Below are 14,612 nucleotides of genomic sequence, written 5' to 3'. Positions count from 1 at the left end.
ATATTTCCATTTTTTTATATATATTTTTTAAATATATATTTGTAAAAATGTCCAAACCTGTTTTCACTTTGTCATTATGGGGTATTGTGTGTAGATTGATGAGGGGGAAAGAAAGATTGAATCCATTTTGGAATAAGGCTGTAAACATCAAGTGGTCTGAATACTTTCCAAATGCACTGTAACCTGTCATTGTAGCCATAAATGGTCATGCATTTTCAAAATGGAAGATACAGAAATAGATTGCTTTTACACCTGCATATTTTGTTGTTGTTGTTGAAAGTCATTCATGTTAGCAGTCAATATCAACTAGGGATATCATGTCACCTTCTCACTTATCTGGACTCCAGAGCAAGCAGGATAATACAGGCCTCCCTGTATGCAGTGGAGGTTATGGGATCGGATGGAGAGCATGATCTGTTTTGTAGACCTTTTTCTTCTGTACAAATATCCTTATTAATTAGACCGATTTATGTTATCTGGGGCTGTGGCTGTCAGGAAATTGAATCGACCGGTGATTGTCAAGCAAATAGCTGCGGGTCTCATGGTAATTGACCGTTAATTAACATCAACAGCTGTAGCATCTCCTTTCTTCCATGCATACATAGCCTTCAAGCCACCGATGAAGACTTTTGGAACATCTACATTTTGAAAAAGTCTAGTAAATCCAATTAATGTAGCCTACGCCATCACAGTAAATCCGTTATTTATTTTAGACCGGTCCAAAGAAACACGATATGAAGAAAATGTAGTTATTTCAGAAGAACATAATACCTTACTATGAGTGTCCTTGTGGTAGGCCCTGATCTGAGCCATGGCTGTTGGCTACACTAGCTAATTTCGCAGACAAGATTTGCTTAGAATTCCGTAGTTTGAAGAATACAATTGAACATAGCGGAATAAAATGGAAAGGATATTTTCTCTGAACGATATCTGAGGAAGTGCGAGCATGTGGCTATTGTCTTCAGCGGTTAACGAAGAAACAGGTCCTCCTATATGCTTTATATTGAGTTATTTATGCAACTTTAGTTGTCATACAAACGTTGGGCTATATGTTTAGATTTTTTAAAATTCATTCTAAGGCTGCGTGATGCGTCTACAATGATAATTCGAAAAAACCTTCCCTAAAAGGCATGAGCTCTGCTTTTCTTGCACAGGCTGCACACACTTCATCAGTCTCTCATTCACAATTTGACAAGCACTTGATTATGCCTCAAATTTCCCTGTGGCATCCCCCTTGTGTAGCCGTAATGCCCCCTAAAAACATCCATGCCTCTTGCGGCCATTGTGCTCTTGGTCTGAATATAATAATTCAAATTCCATTCTCCCGGCTGCCAATCGTCTTGCCCCGAAAAACCTTTCACTCACATGGCTCTCTCAGATATCGCAATTATTATTAGCCAATGCATGTCACGTGATCGGGTCCTTCTCACAGGCATCTCAGCTCCGAAGTAGACTACAAGTGAAGACCGACACATCGGGAACGAAATTGCGCTCATCCTTATTGAATTAATTGAAGATGTTAGAACTGTCCACATTTACTTTTCGTCAGCCAACAAGATGAGTAGGCCTAACGAACAGCAAAATAATTAGCCTTTGTCAATCTACTATCTCCCGTAGTCCAAAAGTTGACCTATTCTATTGCGAGAAAGATAAATTCCAAACATCGTCTCGGACAGTTGTGGGATGCGATCGATCCCAAATGAATACCACCACTCACGTCGCATTTTTTAAAAAGCAATGGGGCTGATGCAACACATCAGAACATTAATCTTAAAATGTTGATAAACTATTAGGCTATTTCTTCACGTAATAAGCGCAGCAATGCGCACGCGGCACTAGGCTATACGCGTGAATGTTCCAAAATGCAATCCAGTAGTGGGAAAACACAGTTTTCAAACGTGACCTCAAACTTGAAACACATGCGCTGCCGCCTATGTATGCCAGTTAAGCTCTACATTGGTTGTAAAGTGGATTCATGTGCTTAATTCTAAGAAGTTATTTGGCCACTTTAGTTGTGATACAAACCTTATTAAAACATATAGGCCTATGGGCTCGGCTACATGAGGTGTGTGACTACAATTTGAAAAAGTCGCAAAGGGCCTGCACTGTTTCTTGCCTTACTGCGCACAACCTGGGCATCATTCACGAATGAAAGGCTAGTATTGTCACCCATCAGACTTAATTGAATCTCCTCTTTACATATACTACGTAATATATTTTAGAAATGAGTTTTGATTTAAAATGGACCAGTATCAGGCACCTGTCTCAGAACATGGGCACGGGGAAAATACATGTCATCTAATGCACTTAAATAGGGAATGGAGGATGTTTTTCTCATGGTTAATTTTCATGCCAGCCAGGTAGGCTATAATCCTGCTGTAAACATAAGCAATGTGCTTAATATTAGGAAAGTTGAGCAATATAGACCATCTGCAGGATGTTGACCATCAGCAGCATCAGAGGTTGGAGAAGCCTAGCTACCGCGACTAAACGGTCACGTGGAATTGAACTGCGGTCGTCATGACGAGTGACTGACAGTGTGGTGGTAATACGGTCACCGTAACAGCCCTAGTTACTTCTTCATCCCATAGTTATTGAAGGTAGTGCGACATTACAGCCATCTTTAGACATATAGCCAGTACCACCACCTGAGGTATAGAATTAAAACCCACCCAAACTAGGCCGATCTGAAATATGAAAATGATCAATGAAATCACCATTTGTCGCCTATTGTTGTGGCAAAGATGCGTCTGTGGCAGATTGCCAAATGGTGCTTCATATAGATAATATTAATATAGGTAGGCTACCGTTTTGTGCCAGGGAAAAATTGTGAAAGTGAAACGAGTGCTTTCTGAACACTGTGTGCCCGCCACTAATGCTAATGACTGGTCATTGGTCAACATTCAAGATGCAGTTACCCCGGTACTTGGGGAAAATGCCCATTTTCTAAAAACAATACTTTAATTAAATAAGTGTGAACTGTAGTCACTTATTTCCCTTCATAGTTTGTTGGCCTAAGCCTGATCATCATCTACATACCAAACTGTGCCAGCAATTGGACATTGTTCTCACGTGGGGGGGAGCTTGTTACCCCACATTACCCTAATCTGTGCCACAAAATGAGTTACAAAAGGTTATTAAACCTGGTCAGATAACTTAAATACATCAGTCTGAAGATTTTTTTTTCTCCTATCAACTCTAGTTTCAAGTAATAAAATTTGTGTCTTGAGTCCACACCTCTGCCAATCACTAATCTGTTGTCTATCAATCTGCCCTTTTCTATTGCTGGCATACATATTCCCAGAAAGCTTTACTGTGTGATAGTGCCAAGGTTATTATAGTAAACTAAGACTAAAACTAGTCATAAAAAAACTATTTAGTAAACTGAAATAAAATAATTACCTATCTTTGACTCCAAAACTAAAATAAAAACCATTGTGAATTATGTTAGTTTTAGTTAGTTTTTTTCTCCTAAACTGTGTGTAAAACCTTCATGGGGCTTTCATGCTTTGAGGTGTTTCAAGCCACTGAATCTGTCTGGTAAATGCTGTCAGGAAATGGTGAGGTTTGAAATGGACCTTGCTTGCTCACAAGCTAGCTAAAAGGGAAGAAATACGCTAGGTAGATGACCTAGCCAAAGGGCGAACTCCGAGTTTAAGCAATAGCAAACCGTGAACCTCCAATAGTCGGTCGATAACAGCAAAGCCCCGTAGAGGATTACTCTGAGAACTTTGTCAGATAAAGGTAACCGTTCTTGATTCTTCTGACATGTCCCACTAAAGTTGAAGCATGGGATTGGTGTAAACATTGGCAAGAGTTCCGTTCTACCATATCCCTTGCACCAGTCTAGGCGCGATCTCATTTAAATTCAAGTCACGTTGATATTGACTTTATCATTTAAACCTAACCTATTACCTGACCCATCACCTTATGTCTTACCGCCCCATAGTGGCAAGACGTGACGTCTCCAAAAACACACACTATACAAGCCAAATGGCTCCGAGCCTCACACGCATCCTTTCTGTCCCGAACACTGAAACGGAAACTAAATAATATAAAAACAGAAATGTTTTTTATAAAACTGAAACTAAATGAAAACGAGCAAATCAGTTCTGAAAACCAACTGAAGCTAAACTGAATTCCTAATAAAAATTCATGTATAATAAGCAGTGAGTCATTCAGGGTCAGGAACCGCCCTCCGGTGTTTGTCCACATCTTTCTTTTTTTTCTCTCTCCCTCTAACCCAGAGGACATCCTTTGTCCATCCAGCCTTTCTTAGCCGTCCAGGCTTTTTAACACCCCCTCCCTGCCACAGCAGCAGCAGCAGGGTGTGAAGCTCAGCTCAACCACTATCTTCGGCTTTGCTTTGTGATGAGTCACTGTTCAAGGGGCGTCCGCCGACTGGCCCTACAGCATGAATATTTGATACAGACGCAGCTTTGCGTCTTTTGTGTTGTTTATCTCTCCTCTTGTATTCTTCATCTGAGAGGCCCATTCCGGTGCAATGGACTGTTTTTCTGTGAAGGGGGGGGGTGAGGGAATGAAACACAAACACAATCAAAGCAGTGTTGTCTTGTCTGCCACCACAGTGTTAAATATGAATCAGGCTTTGAGCTGTGGCAGAGAGGGGCTAAACCTCAAAAAAAGCAAATAGACCCAGATGCAAAGTGAATGTGGACAGGGTAATGAAGTATAGAGGGATGATGAGACAGATGCTGGAGGCACAATAAACAACTCACATCAGTGCGTGTTTGTCAGAGAGGGAGTGAGAGTGCATTTGTCTGTCTGTGCCGGTGGGAAAATGTGTGGACTGAAATACTACTGCTAACTACAGTGCTTCTTGGAGTGACCGATAAAGAATGCATATGTGGTGGCCTGGGGTGGTCTAGTGATCTAAGTCACATGGAAGCTGTGACAAAAGGCAAAAGGCTCTTTCAGATCTCCTACCTTTCACCCCATATCTCTCTGTCCAGTAAACATCCAAAATAGTTCATGTACAGTGCATTCGGAAAGTATTTATTTTTATTTTTTATGTTACAGCCTTATTCTAAAATGGATTAAATAGAATTTTCCCTCATCAATCTACACACAATACCCCAAAATGACAAAGCAAAAACTGAAATGACACATTTACATAAGTATTCAGACCCTTTGAAGCACCTTTGGCAGTGATTACGGCCTCGTCTTCTTAGGTACCGTATGACGCAACTTGGCACACCTATATTTGGGGAGTTTCTCCCATTCTTCTCTGCAGATCCTCTCAAGCTCTGTCAGGTTGGATGGGGAGCGTCGCTGCACAGCTATTTTCAGGTCTCTCCAGAGATGTTCGATCAGGTTCAAGTCCGGGCTCTGGCTGGGCCACTCAAGGACATTCTGAGGCTTGTCCAGAAGCCACTCCTGCGTTGTTTTGGCTGTGTGCTTAGGATCGTTGTCCTGTTGGAAGGTGAACCATCGCCCCAGTCTGAGAACCTGCTTCAGAGCACTCAGGACTTCATCAAGGATCTCTCTGTACTTTGCTCCGTTCATATTTCCCTCGATCCTGACTCATCTCCCAGTCCCTGCCTCTGAGAAAGATCCCCACAGCGTGATTCTGCCACCAGCATGCTTCACTGTAGGAATGGTGCCATGTTTCCTCCAGATGTGACACTTGGCAATCAGGCTAAGGAGTTCAATCTTGGTTTCATCAAACCAGACAATATTGTTTCTCGTGGTCTGAGTCCTTAAAGTGCCATTTGGCAAACTCCAAGTGAGCTGTCATGTGCTTTTTACTGAGGAGTGGCTTCCGTCTAGCCACTCTACCATCAATGCCTGATTGATGGAGTGCTGCAGAGATGGTTGTCCTTCTGGAATGTTCTCCCATCTCCACAGAGGAACTCTGGAGCCCTGTCAGTGACCATTGGGTTCTTGGTCACCTCCCTGCAAACATTTTGAAAAACCTGTTTTTGTCATGATGGGGTATTGGGTGTAGATTGAGGGAAAAACATATTTGAACCATTTTGGAATAAGGCTGTAACAAAATGTGGATAAGGTCAAGGGTTCTGAATACTGATTTGGTGCATGTGTGTGTATGTGTAAACTCCTCTCACTGTCATCTGTGTTTATTTTCAGCAAACTTAACATGTAAATATTTGTATGAGCATAACAAGATGAAATAACTGAGACATAAACTGAACAAGTTCCACAGACATGTGACTAACAGAAATGGAATCATGTGTCCCTGAACAAAGGGGGGTCAAACTCAAAAGTAACAGTCAGTATCTGGTGTGGCCACCAGCTGCATTATGTACTGCAGTGCATCTCCTCCTCATGGACTGCACCAGATTTGCCAGTTCTTGCTGTGAGATGTTACCCCACTCTTCCACCAAGGCACCTGCAAGTTCCCGGACATTTCTCGGGGGAATGGCCCATGCCCTCACCCTCCGATCCAACAGGTCCCAGACGTGCTCAATGGGATTGAGATCCGGGCTCTTCGCTGGCCATGGAAGAACACTGACATTCCTGTCTTGCAGGAAATCACCCACAGAACGAGCAGTATGGCTGGTGGCATTGTCATGCTGGAGGGTCATGTCAGGATGAGCCTGTTAACACAACATGCCATTGGAACACAGGAGTGATGGTTGCTGATAGTGGCCTCTGTACGCCTATGTAGATATTCCACAAAACATCAGCCATTTCCAGCTACAATACTCAATTACAACATTAACAATGTCGACACTGTATTTCTGATCAATTTGATGTTATACTTTTTTCACCCACCTGTAGCACACGCTCCAGCAGGTATATCTCTCTGGTCACCCCCAAAACCAATTCTTCCTTTGGCCGCCTCTCCTTCCAGTTCTCTGCTGCCAATGACTGGAACGAACTACAAAAATCTCTGAAACTGGAAACGCTTATCTCCCTCACTAGCTTCAAGCACCAGCTGTCAGAGCAGATTACTGCACCTGTACATAGCCCATCTATAATTTAGCCCAAACAACTACCTCTTTCCCTACTGTATTTATTTATTTGTTTTGCTCCTTTGCACTCCATTATTTCTATCTCTACCTTGCACATTCTTCCATTGCAAATCTACCATTCCAGTGTTTTACTTGCTATATTGTATTTACTTTGCCACCATGGCCTTTTTTTTTGCCTTTACCTCCCTTCTCACCTCATTTGCTCACATTGTATATAGACTTATGTTTCTACTGTATTATTGACTATCTTTGTTTTAGTCCATGTGTAACTCTGTGTCGTTGTATGTGTCGAACTGCTTTGCTTTATCTTGGCCAGGTTGCAATTGTAAATGAGAACTTGTTCTCAACTTGGTTAAATAAAGGGGAAATAAATGTAATGGACAAAATATGTGCTTTTCTTTCAAAAACAAGGACATTTCCAATTGACCCCAAACTTTTGAACAGCAGTGTGTATAATTGATGTAATGCATGTGAATGACTCCTAACAGTTATCCATGTCCCCTTCTGTCCAGGCCCTACTGGAGACCCAGAATTACCTCCGAACCGTCGTCCCCAACTTCACCTTCAACCTGGGCTTCTCTGGGAAGTTCTTCCATACTGGTGAGTGGACAGGCAGTTGGTTACCCACTGTGACTGTAAACCCAGGGCAGAGCTTATAATAGAATGTCTCACGACAGACAATCCAAGCCTCACATGTTCCAGAGCATACCATTGATCATGAGGTACATCACCAAGAAAATGTATAGATCGAATGTCAACAACGGGGAGAAAATGCACATTTTTATGCTTATTAATGAATCAACTTCCACATTTCATGGCGCTAATAGCTTTCATCACCACCACACACCTATGCCTGCGTATGTGTAGACTAGACTAAACTCCCAGTCTCTCTCTGTCTCTATGCTCCAGGTACGGATGAGGAGGACCTGGGTGATGACCTGCTCCTCTCCTATGGGAAAGAGTTCTGGTGGTTCCCCCACATGTGGAGCCACATGCAGCCCCACCTTTTCCACAACCAATCCGTGCTGGCCGAACAGATGCTGCTCAACAGGAGGTTTGCGCAGGTAGGTTGGGGTGGCCTCTGCAGTCTTTACACACACTCTATATATTCTACACACTGAGGGTTTTGTTATATTGATACTGGGAGATGGGTGGCTGTTAAAAAATGCATGTTACTGTTACGGTTGATTTTTAAAAAGTAGAAAAATAGCCTGGGTGAATGAAATGATAATGTGTTGAATCAACCGGTTCTCTCCGCCCAGGAGCATGGCATCCCCACCAACATGGGCTACGCTGTGGCTCCCCACCACTCTGGGGTGTACCCCGTCCACGTCCAGTTGTACGACGCTTGGAAGAAGGTGTGGGGCATCAAGGTAACCAGCACGGAGGAGTACCCCCACCTCAAACCTGCCCGCTTCAGACGAGGCTTCTACCACAGTGGCATCAGTGTAAGGACTCGGCCCAATCACCCCCTATCCTAATTCTCTCGCTCTCTCGCTCTCTCTCGCTCACTCACTCACTCACTCACTCACACTAGGTTCTATGTACAATGGGGCAAAAAAGTATTTAGTCAGCCACCAATTGTGCAAGTTCTCCCACTTAAAAAGATGAGAGAGGCCTGTAATTTTCATCATAGGTACACTTCAACTATGACAGACAAAACGAGGGGGAAAAATCCAGAAAATCACATTGTAGGATTTTTTATGAATTTATTTGCAAATTATGGTGGAAAATAAGTATTTGGTCAAAAACAAAAGTTTATCTCAATACTTTGTTATATACCCTTTGTTGGCAATGACAGAGGTCAAATGTTTTCTGTAAGTCTTCAAAAGGTTTTCACACACTTGCTGGTATTTTGGCCCATTCCTCCATGCAGATCTCCTCTAGAGCAGTGATTTTTTTTGGGGCTGTTGCTGGGCAACACGGACTTTCAACTCCCAACGATTTTCTATGGGGTTGAGATCTGGAGACTGGCTAGGCCACTCCAGGACCTTGAAATGCTTCTTGCGAAGCCACTCCTTCGTTGCCCGGGCGGTGTGTTTGGGTTCATTGTCATGCTGAAAGACCCAGCCACATTTCATCTTCAATGCCCTTGCTGATGGAAGGAGGTTTTCACTCAAAATCTCACGATACATGGCCCCATTCATTCTTTCCTTTACACGGATCTGTCGTCCTGGTCCCTTTGCAGAAAAATAGCCCCAAAGCATGATGTTTCCACCCCCATGCTTCACAGTAGGTATGGTGTTCTTTGGATGCAACTCAGCATTCTTTGTCCTCCAAACACGACGAGTTGAGTTTTTACCAAAAAGTTATATTTTGGTTTCATCTGACCATATGACATTCTCCCAATCTTCTTCTGGATCATCCAAATGCTCTCTAGCAAACTGTCCAGACGGGCCTGGACATGTACTGGCTTAAGCAGGGGGACACGTCTGCCACTGCAGGATTTGAGTCCCTGGCGGAGTAGGTTGTTACTGATGGTAGGCTTGGTTACTTTGGTCCCAGCTCTCCGCAGGTCATTCACTAGGTCCCCCCGTGTGGTTCTGGGATTTTTGCTCACTGTTCTCACTGTAAGAAGTTACTGGTCTGTGAGAGCCAGAAATCTTGCTTGTTTGTAGGTGACCAAATACTTTTTTTCCACCATAATTTGCAAATAAATTCATAAAAAATCCTACAATGTGATTTTCTGGATTTTTTTTCTCATTTTGTCTGTCATAGTTGAAGTGTACCTATGATGAAAATTACAGGCCTCTCTCATCTTTTTAAGTGGGAGTACTTGCACAATTGGTGGCTGACAATACTTTTTTGCCCCACTGTATAAACTAGCTGTTCTTGAAATGATCTGTGTTGATATTTCAAAGACTTGGTTTTGTGTTCCATAATTTAACGAGAAGTATTAAATTGAGGTTGTTTGATTCATTGAACTCTGGTTAGAGTTCGCCCAGTTATGTTTATCGATAAAATCTCTGGCTCCTGGTAAGTGCTTGATATTGAAAGGCATGTGCCTTTCAGAGGACCAAGCTTTGTTTTCGGTGTGTCTGAACATGTTTGGTGTATCTCGTGGTAACGGCGCTGAGGAGAGTGAAGGAAAGGGAAGACGCAGTCGTGCCGAAGTAGACGTGCTGCCACGCCGTGAGGCTGGCGTGGTCTATTCACTCCCCTTCTCCATCAGTGTTTTACCCCTTCCTCCCCTTCCCAGGAAATGAAGAACGCTGACACAGACAGTCGTGTGAATGATCATAATGGACATTGCTATGTTAAGCTCTCTCTACATGACACATCTCACCGGCGATGACAGCCCCTGCCAAAATCAACAAAGACAACTGCTTGGCTTGTGACGAGAAACGTTGTCGTTTTCAGACAAATGTAATATCGCTGTCCATGCCAATTTATTTACGGTATCTCTACGAAGTGTCATTTTCTGTCCATATGCTTGGCATGGGTAAGATATTTACACTCAAATGTCTCATACATTTTAAAGCTGAAAGACATTTTGTATTTTCTTTATACACAATGTGTTTAGGATTTTAACTCTAATTCTGATCCCTGTTGGAAGGCCCCTTTTCTAGCACCAGCAGTTTTCAGTTATTTATTCATTGTCTGGTGGAGGAGTGCGAGGATGTCACGGAGACGTTAATTCCGACCTCCACACGTCCCCGTGAAATATTCACTGGGTAGTTGGCAGAGACCCTCTGAGGTGTAAACCTAGATTTATTTATTTTTCTCTCCCTCTTCTTTCTTCCACTCCCTCTACCCCTTAATCAGCAGTCTGTGGCTCCCGTTAGCGCGGGGCCGTTAGCCGCTCTGTGTTTTCAAAAATCAGAGAGAGAGAAAAGCCTGGGAGCCTCAGTCTGCACATCCAGCCTTCCCTTCCTTTCCCTCCCTAAGCATTTCACTGCTGTTTTCGCTGCTATTTTTACCCACGGCCCCAGCTATGACAGGGCACTACTTGATACACCGTGCACCTCGGCTGAACAGACAGTGCGATGCTTTTTCAGGTCGTTCTGCTCCTGTGATTGTGTGCTCAGATGCGAACCGATTTGCTTGTTGTTGTGTTTTAACTATGTTAGGACAGAGACTTTGTTAGGATCGAGAAATGGGTTCGCTGACGGACTAAATTGAGCTACGTCATATTTCATTCTCCACAATGACAGTGTGACCACTCTAGCTTATTGGGATAATGATATTGAACCACCTGAGCTGGAAGTGTAGACAACCCAGAGGAATAAAGAGTGTCCTCAAGCATTTCTGACCGAGTGGCCATGTTTGGACTTTTGTGTATTTGATTAGTTATCCACTGGGTATCAGGGTCTGCTTCTATTGGTACACTCCCCACTGTGCAGATGTGTTGCTATGCAATATTGATTGTGTGTGTTAATGCACTGCAGGTGCTGCCCAGGCAAACGTGTGGCCTGTTCACTCACACCATCTTCTACAACGAGTATCCTGGAGGACCCAAGGAGCTGGACAAACTCATCAGCGGAGGAGAGCTCTTCCTCACGGTGCTCCTCAACCCGGTGAGACCAGACACACCTCCACCACTAGCATCAGGAGTTGAATGCATTTCGCCATCACGGATTGTGTTGTTTTGAGAAACCTTTTATTTATTTTGTTCCCCCCTTTTTTTTAAATGCATTTTGTGCCAGGGTAGTTGGAGAATGCATTTTGTGCCAGGGTAGTTGGAGAATGCATTTTGTGCCAGGGTAGTTGGAGAATGCATTTTGTGCCAGGGTAGTTGGAGAATGCATTTTGTGCCAGGGTAGTTGGAGAATGCATTTTGTGCCAGGGTAGTTGGAGAATGCATTTTGTGCCAGGGTAGTTGGAGAATGCATTTTGTGCCAGGGTAGTTGGAGAATGCATTTTGTGCTAGGGTAGTTGGAGAATGCATTTTGTGCCAGGGTAGTTGGAGAATGCATTTTGTGCCAGGGTAGTTGGAGAATGCATTTTGTGCCAGGGTAGTTGGAGAATGCATTTTGTGCCAGGGTAGTTGGAGAATGCATTTTGTGCCAGGGTAGTTGGAGAATGCATTTAGGGTAGTTGGAGAATGCATTTTGTGCCAGGGTAGTTGGAGAATGCATTTTGTGCCAGGGTAGTTGGAGAATGCATTTAGGGTAGTTGGAGAATGCATTTAGGGTAGTTGGAGAATGCATTTAGGGTAGTTGGAGATGCATTTAGGGTAGTTGGAGAATGCATTTAGGGTAGTTGGAGAATGCATTTAGGGTAGTTGGAAAATGCATTTTGGGTAGTTGGAGAATGCATTTTGTGCCAGGGTAGTTGGAGAATGCATTTTGTGCCAGGGTAGTTGGAGAATGCATTTTGTGCCAGGGTAGTTGGAGAATGCATTTTGTGCCAGGGTAGTTGGAGAATGCATTTTGTGCCAGGGTAGTTGGAGAATGCATTTTGTGCCAGGGTAGTTGGAGAATGCATTTTGTGCCAGGGTAGTTGGAGAATGCATTTAGGGTAGTTGGAGAATGCATTTAGGGTAGTTGGAGAATGCATTTAGGGTAGTTGGAGAATGCATTTAGGGTAGTTGGAGAATGCATTTAGGGTAGTTGGAGAATGCATTTAGGGTAGTTGGAGAATGCATTTAGGGTAGTTGGAGAATGCATTTAGGGTAGTTGGAGAATGCATTTAGGGTAGTTGGAGAATGCATTTTGTGCCAGGGTAGTTGGAGAATGCATTTTGTGCCAGGGTAGTTGGAGAATGCATTTAGGGTAGTTGGAGAATGCATTTAGGGTAGTTGGAGAATGCATTTAGGGTAGTTGGAGAATGCATTTAGGGTAGTTGGAGAATGCATTTAGGGTAGTTGGAGAATGCATTTAGGGTAGTTGGAGAATGCATTTTGGGTAGTTGGAGAATGCATTTAGGGTAGTTGGAGAATGCATTTTGGGTAGTTGGAGATTGCATTTAGGGTAGTTGGAGAATGCATTTAGGGTAGTTGGAGAATGCATTTAGGGTAGTTGGAGAATGCATTTAGGGTAGTTGGAGAATGCATTTAGGGTAGTTGGAGAATGCATTTTGGGTAGTTGGAGAATGCATTTTGTGCCAGGGTAGTTGGAGAATGCATTTTGTGCCAGGGTAGTTGGAGAATGCATTTTGTGCCAGGGTAGTTGGAGAATGCATTTAGGGTAGTTGGAGAATGCATTTAGGGTAGTTGGAGAATGCATTTAGGGTAGTTGGAGAATGCATTTAGGGTAGTTGGAGAATGCATTTTGTGCCAGGGTAGTTGGAGAATGCATTTTGTGCCAGGGTAGTTGGAGAATGCATTTTGTGCCAGGGTAGTTGGAGAATGCATTTAGGATAGTTGGAGAATGCATTTAGGGTAGTTGGAGAATGCATTTAGGGTAGTTGGAGAATGCATTTAGGGTAGTTGGAGAATGCATTTAGGGTAGTTGGAGAATGCATTTAGGGTAGTTGGAGAATGCATTTTGTGCCAGGGTAGTTGGAGAATGCATTTTGTGCCAGGGTAGTTGGAGAATGCATTTAGGGTAGTTGGAGAATGCATTTAGGGTAGTTGGAGAATGCATTTTGTGCCAGGGTAGTTGGAGAATGCATTTTGTGCCAGGGTAGTTGGAGAATGCATTTTGTGCCAGGGTAGTTGGAGAATGCATTTAGGGTAGTTGGAGAATGCATTTAGGGTAGTTGGAGAATGCATTTAGGGTAGTTGGAGAATGCATTTAGGGTAGTTGGAGAATGCATTTAGGGTAGTTGGAGAATGCATTTATGGTAGTTGGAGAATGCATTTTGTGCCAGGGTAGTTGGAGAATGCATTTTGTGCCAGGGTAGTTGGAGAATGCATTTAGTGCCAGGGTAGTTGGAGAATGCATTTTGTGCCAGGGTAGTTGGAGAATGCATTTAGGGTAGTTGGAGAATGCATTTAGGGTAGTTGGAGAATGCATTTAGGGTAGTTGGAGAATGCATTTAGGGTAGTTGGAGAATGCATTTAGGGTAGTTGGAGATTGCATTTAGGGTAGTTGGAGAATGCATTTTGTGCCGGGGTAGTTGGAGAATGCATTTTGTGCCAGGGTAGTTGGAGAATGCATTTAGGGTAGTTGGAGAATGCATTTAGGGTAGTTGGAGAATGCATTTAGGGTAGTTGGAGAATGCATTTTGTGCCAGGGTAGTTGGAGAATGCATTTTGTGCCAGGGTAGTTGGAGAATGCATTTAGGGTAGTTGGAGAATGCATTTAGGGTAGTTGGAAAATGCAATTAGGGTAGTTGGAGAATGCATTTAGAGTAGTTGGAGATTGCATTTAGGGTAGTTGGAGAATGCATTTTGTGCCAGGGTAGTTGGAGAATGCATTTTGTGCCAGGGTAGTTGGAAGATGCATTTAGGGTAGTTGGAGAATGCATTTAGGGTAGTTGGAGATTGCATTTAGGGTAGTTGGAGAATGCATTTAGGGTAGTTGGAGAATGCATTTTGTGCCAGGGTAGTTGGAGAATGCATTTTGTGCCAGGGTAGTTGGAGAATGCATTTAGGGTAGTTGGAGAATGCATTTTGTGCCAGGGTAGTTGGAGAATGCATTTAGGGTAGTTGGAGAATGCATTTAGGGTAGTTGGAGAATGCATTTTGTGCCAGGGTAGTTGGAGAATGCATTTTGTGCCAGGGTAGTTGGAGAATGCATTTTGTGCCAGGGTAGTTGGAGAATGCATTTT

General features: G+C 43.2%; 1 protein-coding gene across 1 annotated transcript in view; it reads left to right on the top strand.

Moving 5' to 3' along the window:
* The window catches only part of LOC109872647 (bifunctional heparan sulfate N-deacetylase/N-sulfotransferase 1), a gene marked incomplete at its 3' end in the record, with an annotated part of 126,967 nt that overhangs the window by 79,162 nt on the left and 33,193 nt on the right, over window positions 1-14,612 (top strand). Inside the window, 4 exon segments of the mRNA XM_031808541.1 lie at window positions 7,469-7,556; window positions 7,866-8,020; window positions 8,219-8,404; window positions 11,345-11,473. Coding sequence (XP_031664401.1) covers window positions 7,469-7,556; window positions 7,866-8,020; window positions 8,219-8,404; window positions 11,345-11,473 — 558 coding nt within the window.

The sequence above is a fragment of the Oncorhynchus kisutch genome, linkage group LG28, assembly GCF_002021735.2.
Source record: "Oncorhynchus kisutch isolate 150728-3 linkage group LG28, Okis_V2, whole genome shotgun sequence".
NCBI lineage: Eukaryota > Metazoa > Chordata > Actinopteri > Salmoniformes > Salmonidae > Oncorhynchus > Oncorhynchus kisutch.
This window is presented reverse-complemented; position numbering and strand designations above follow the sequence as displayed.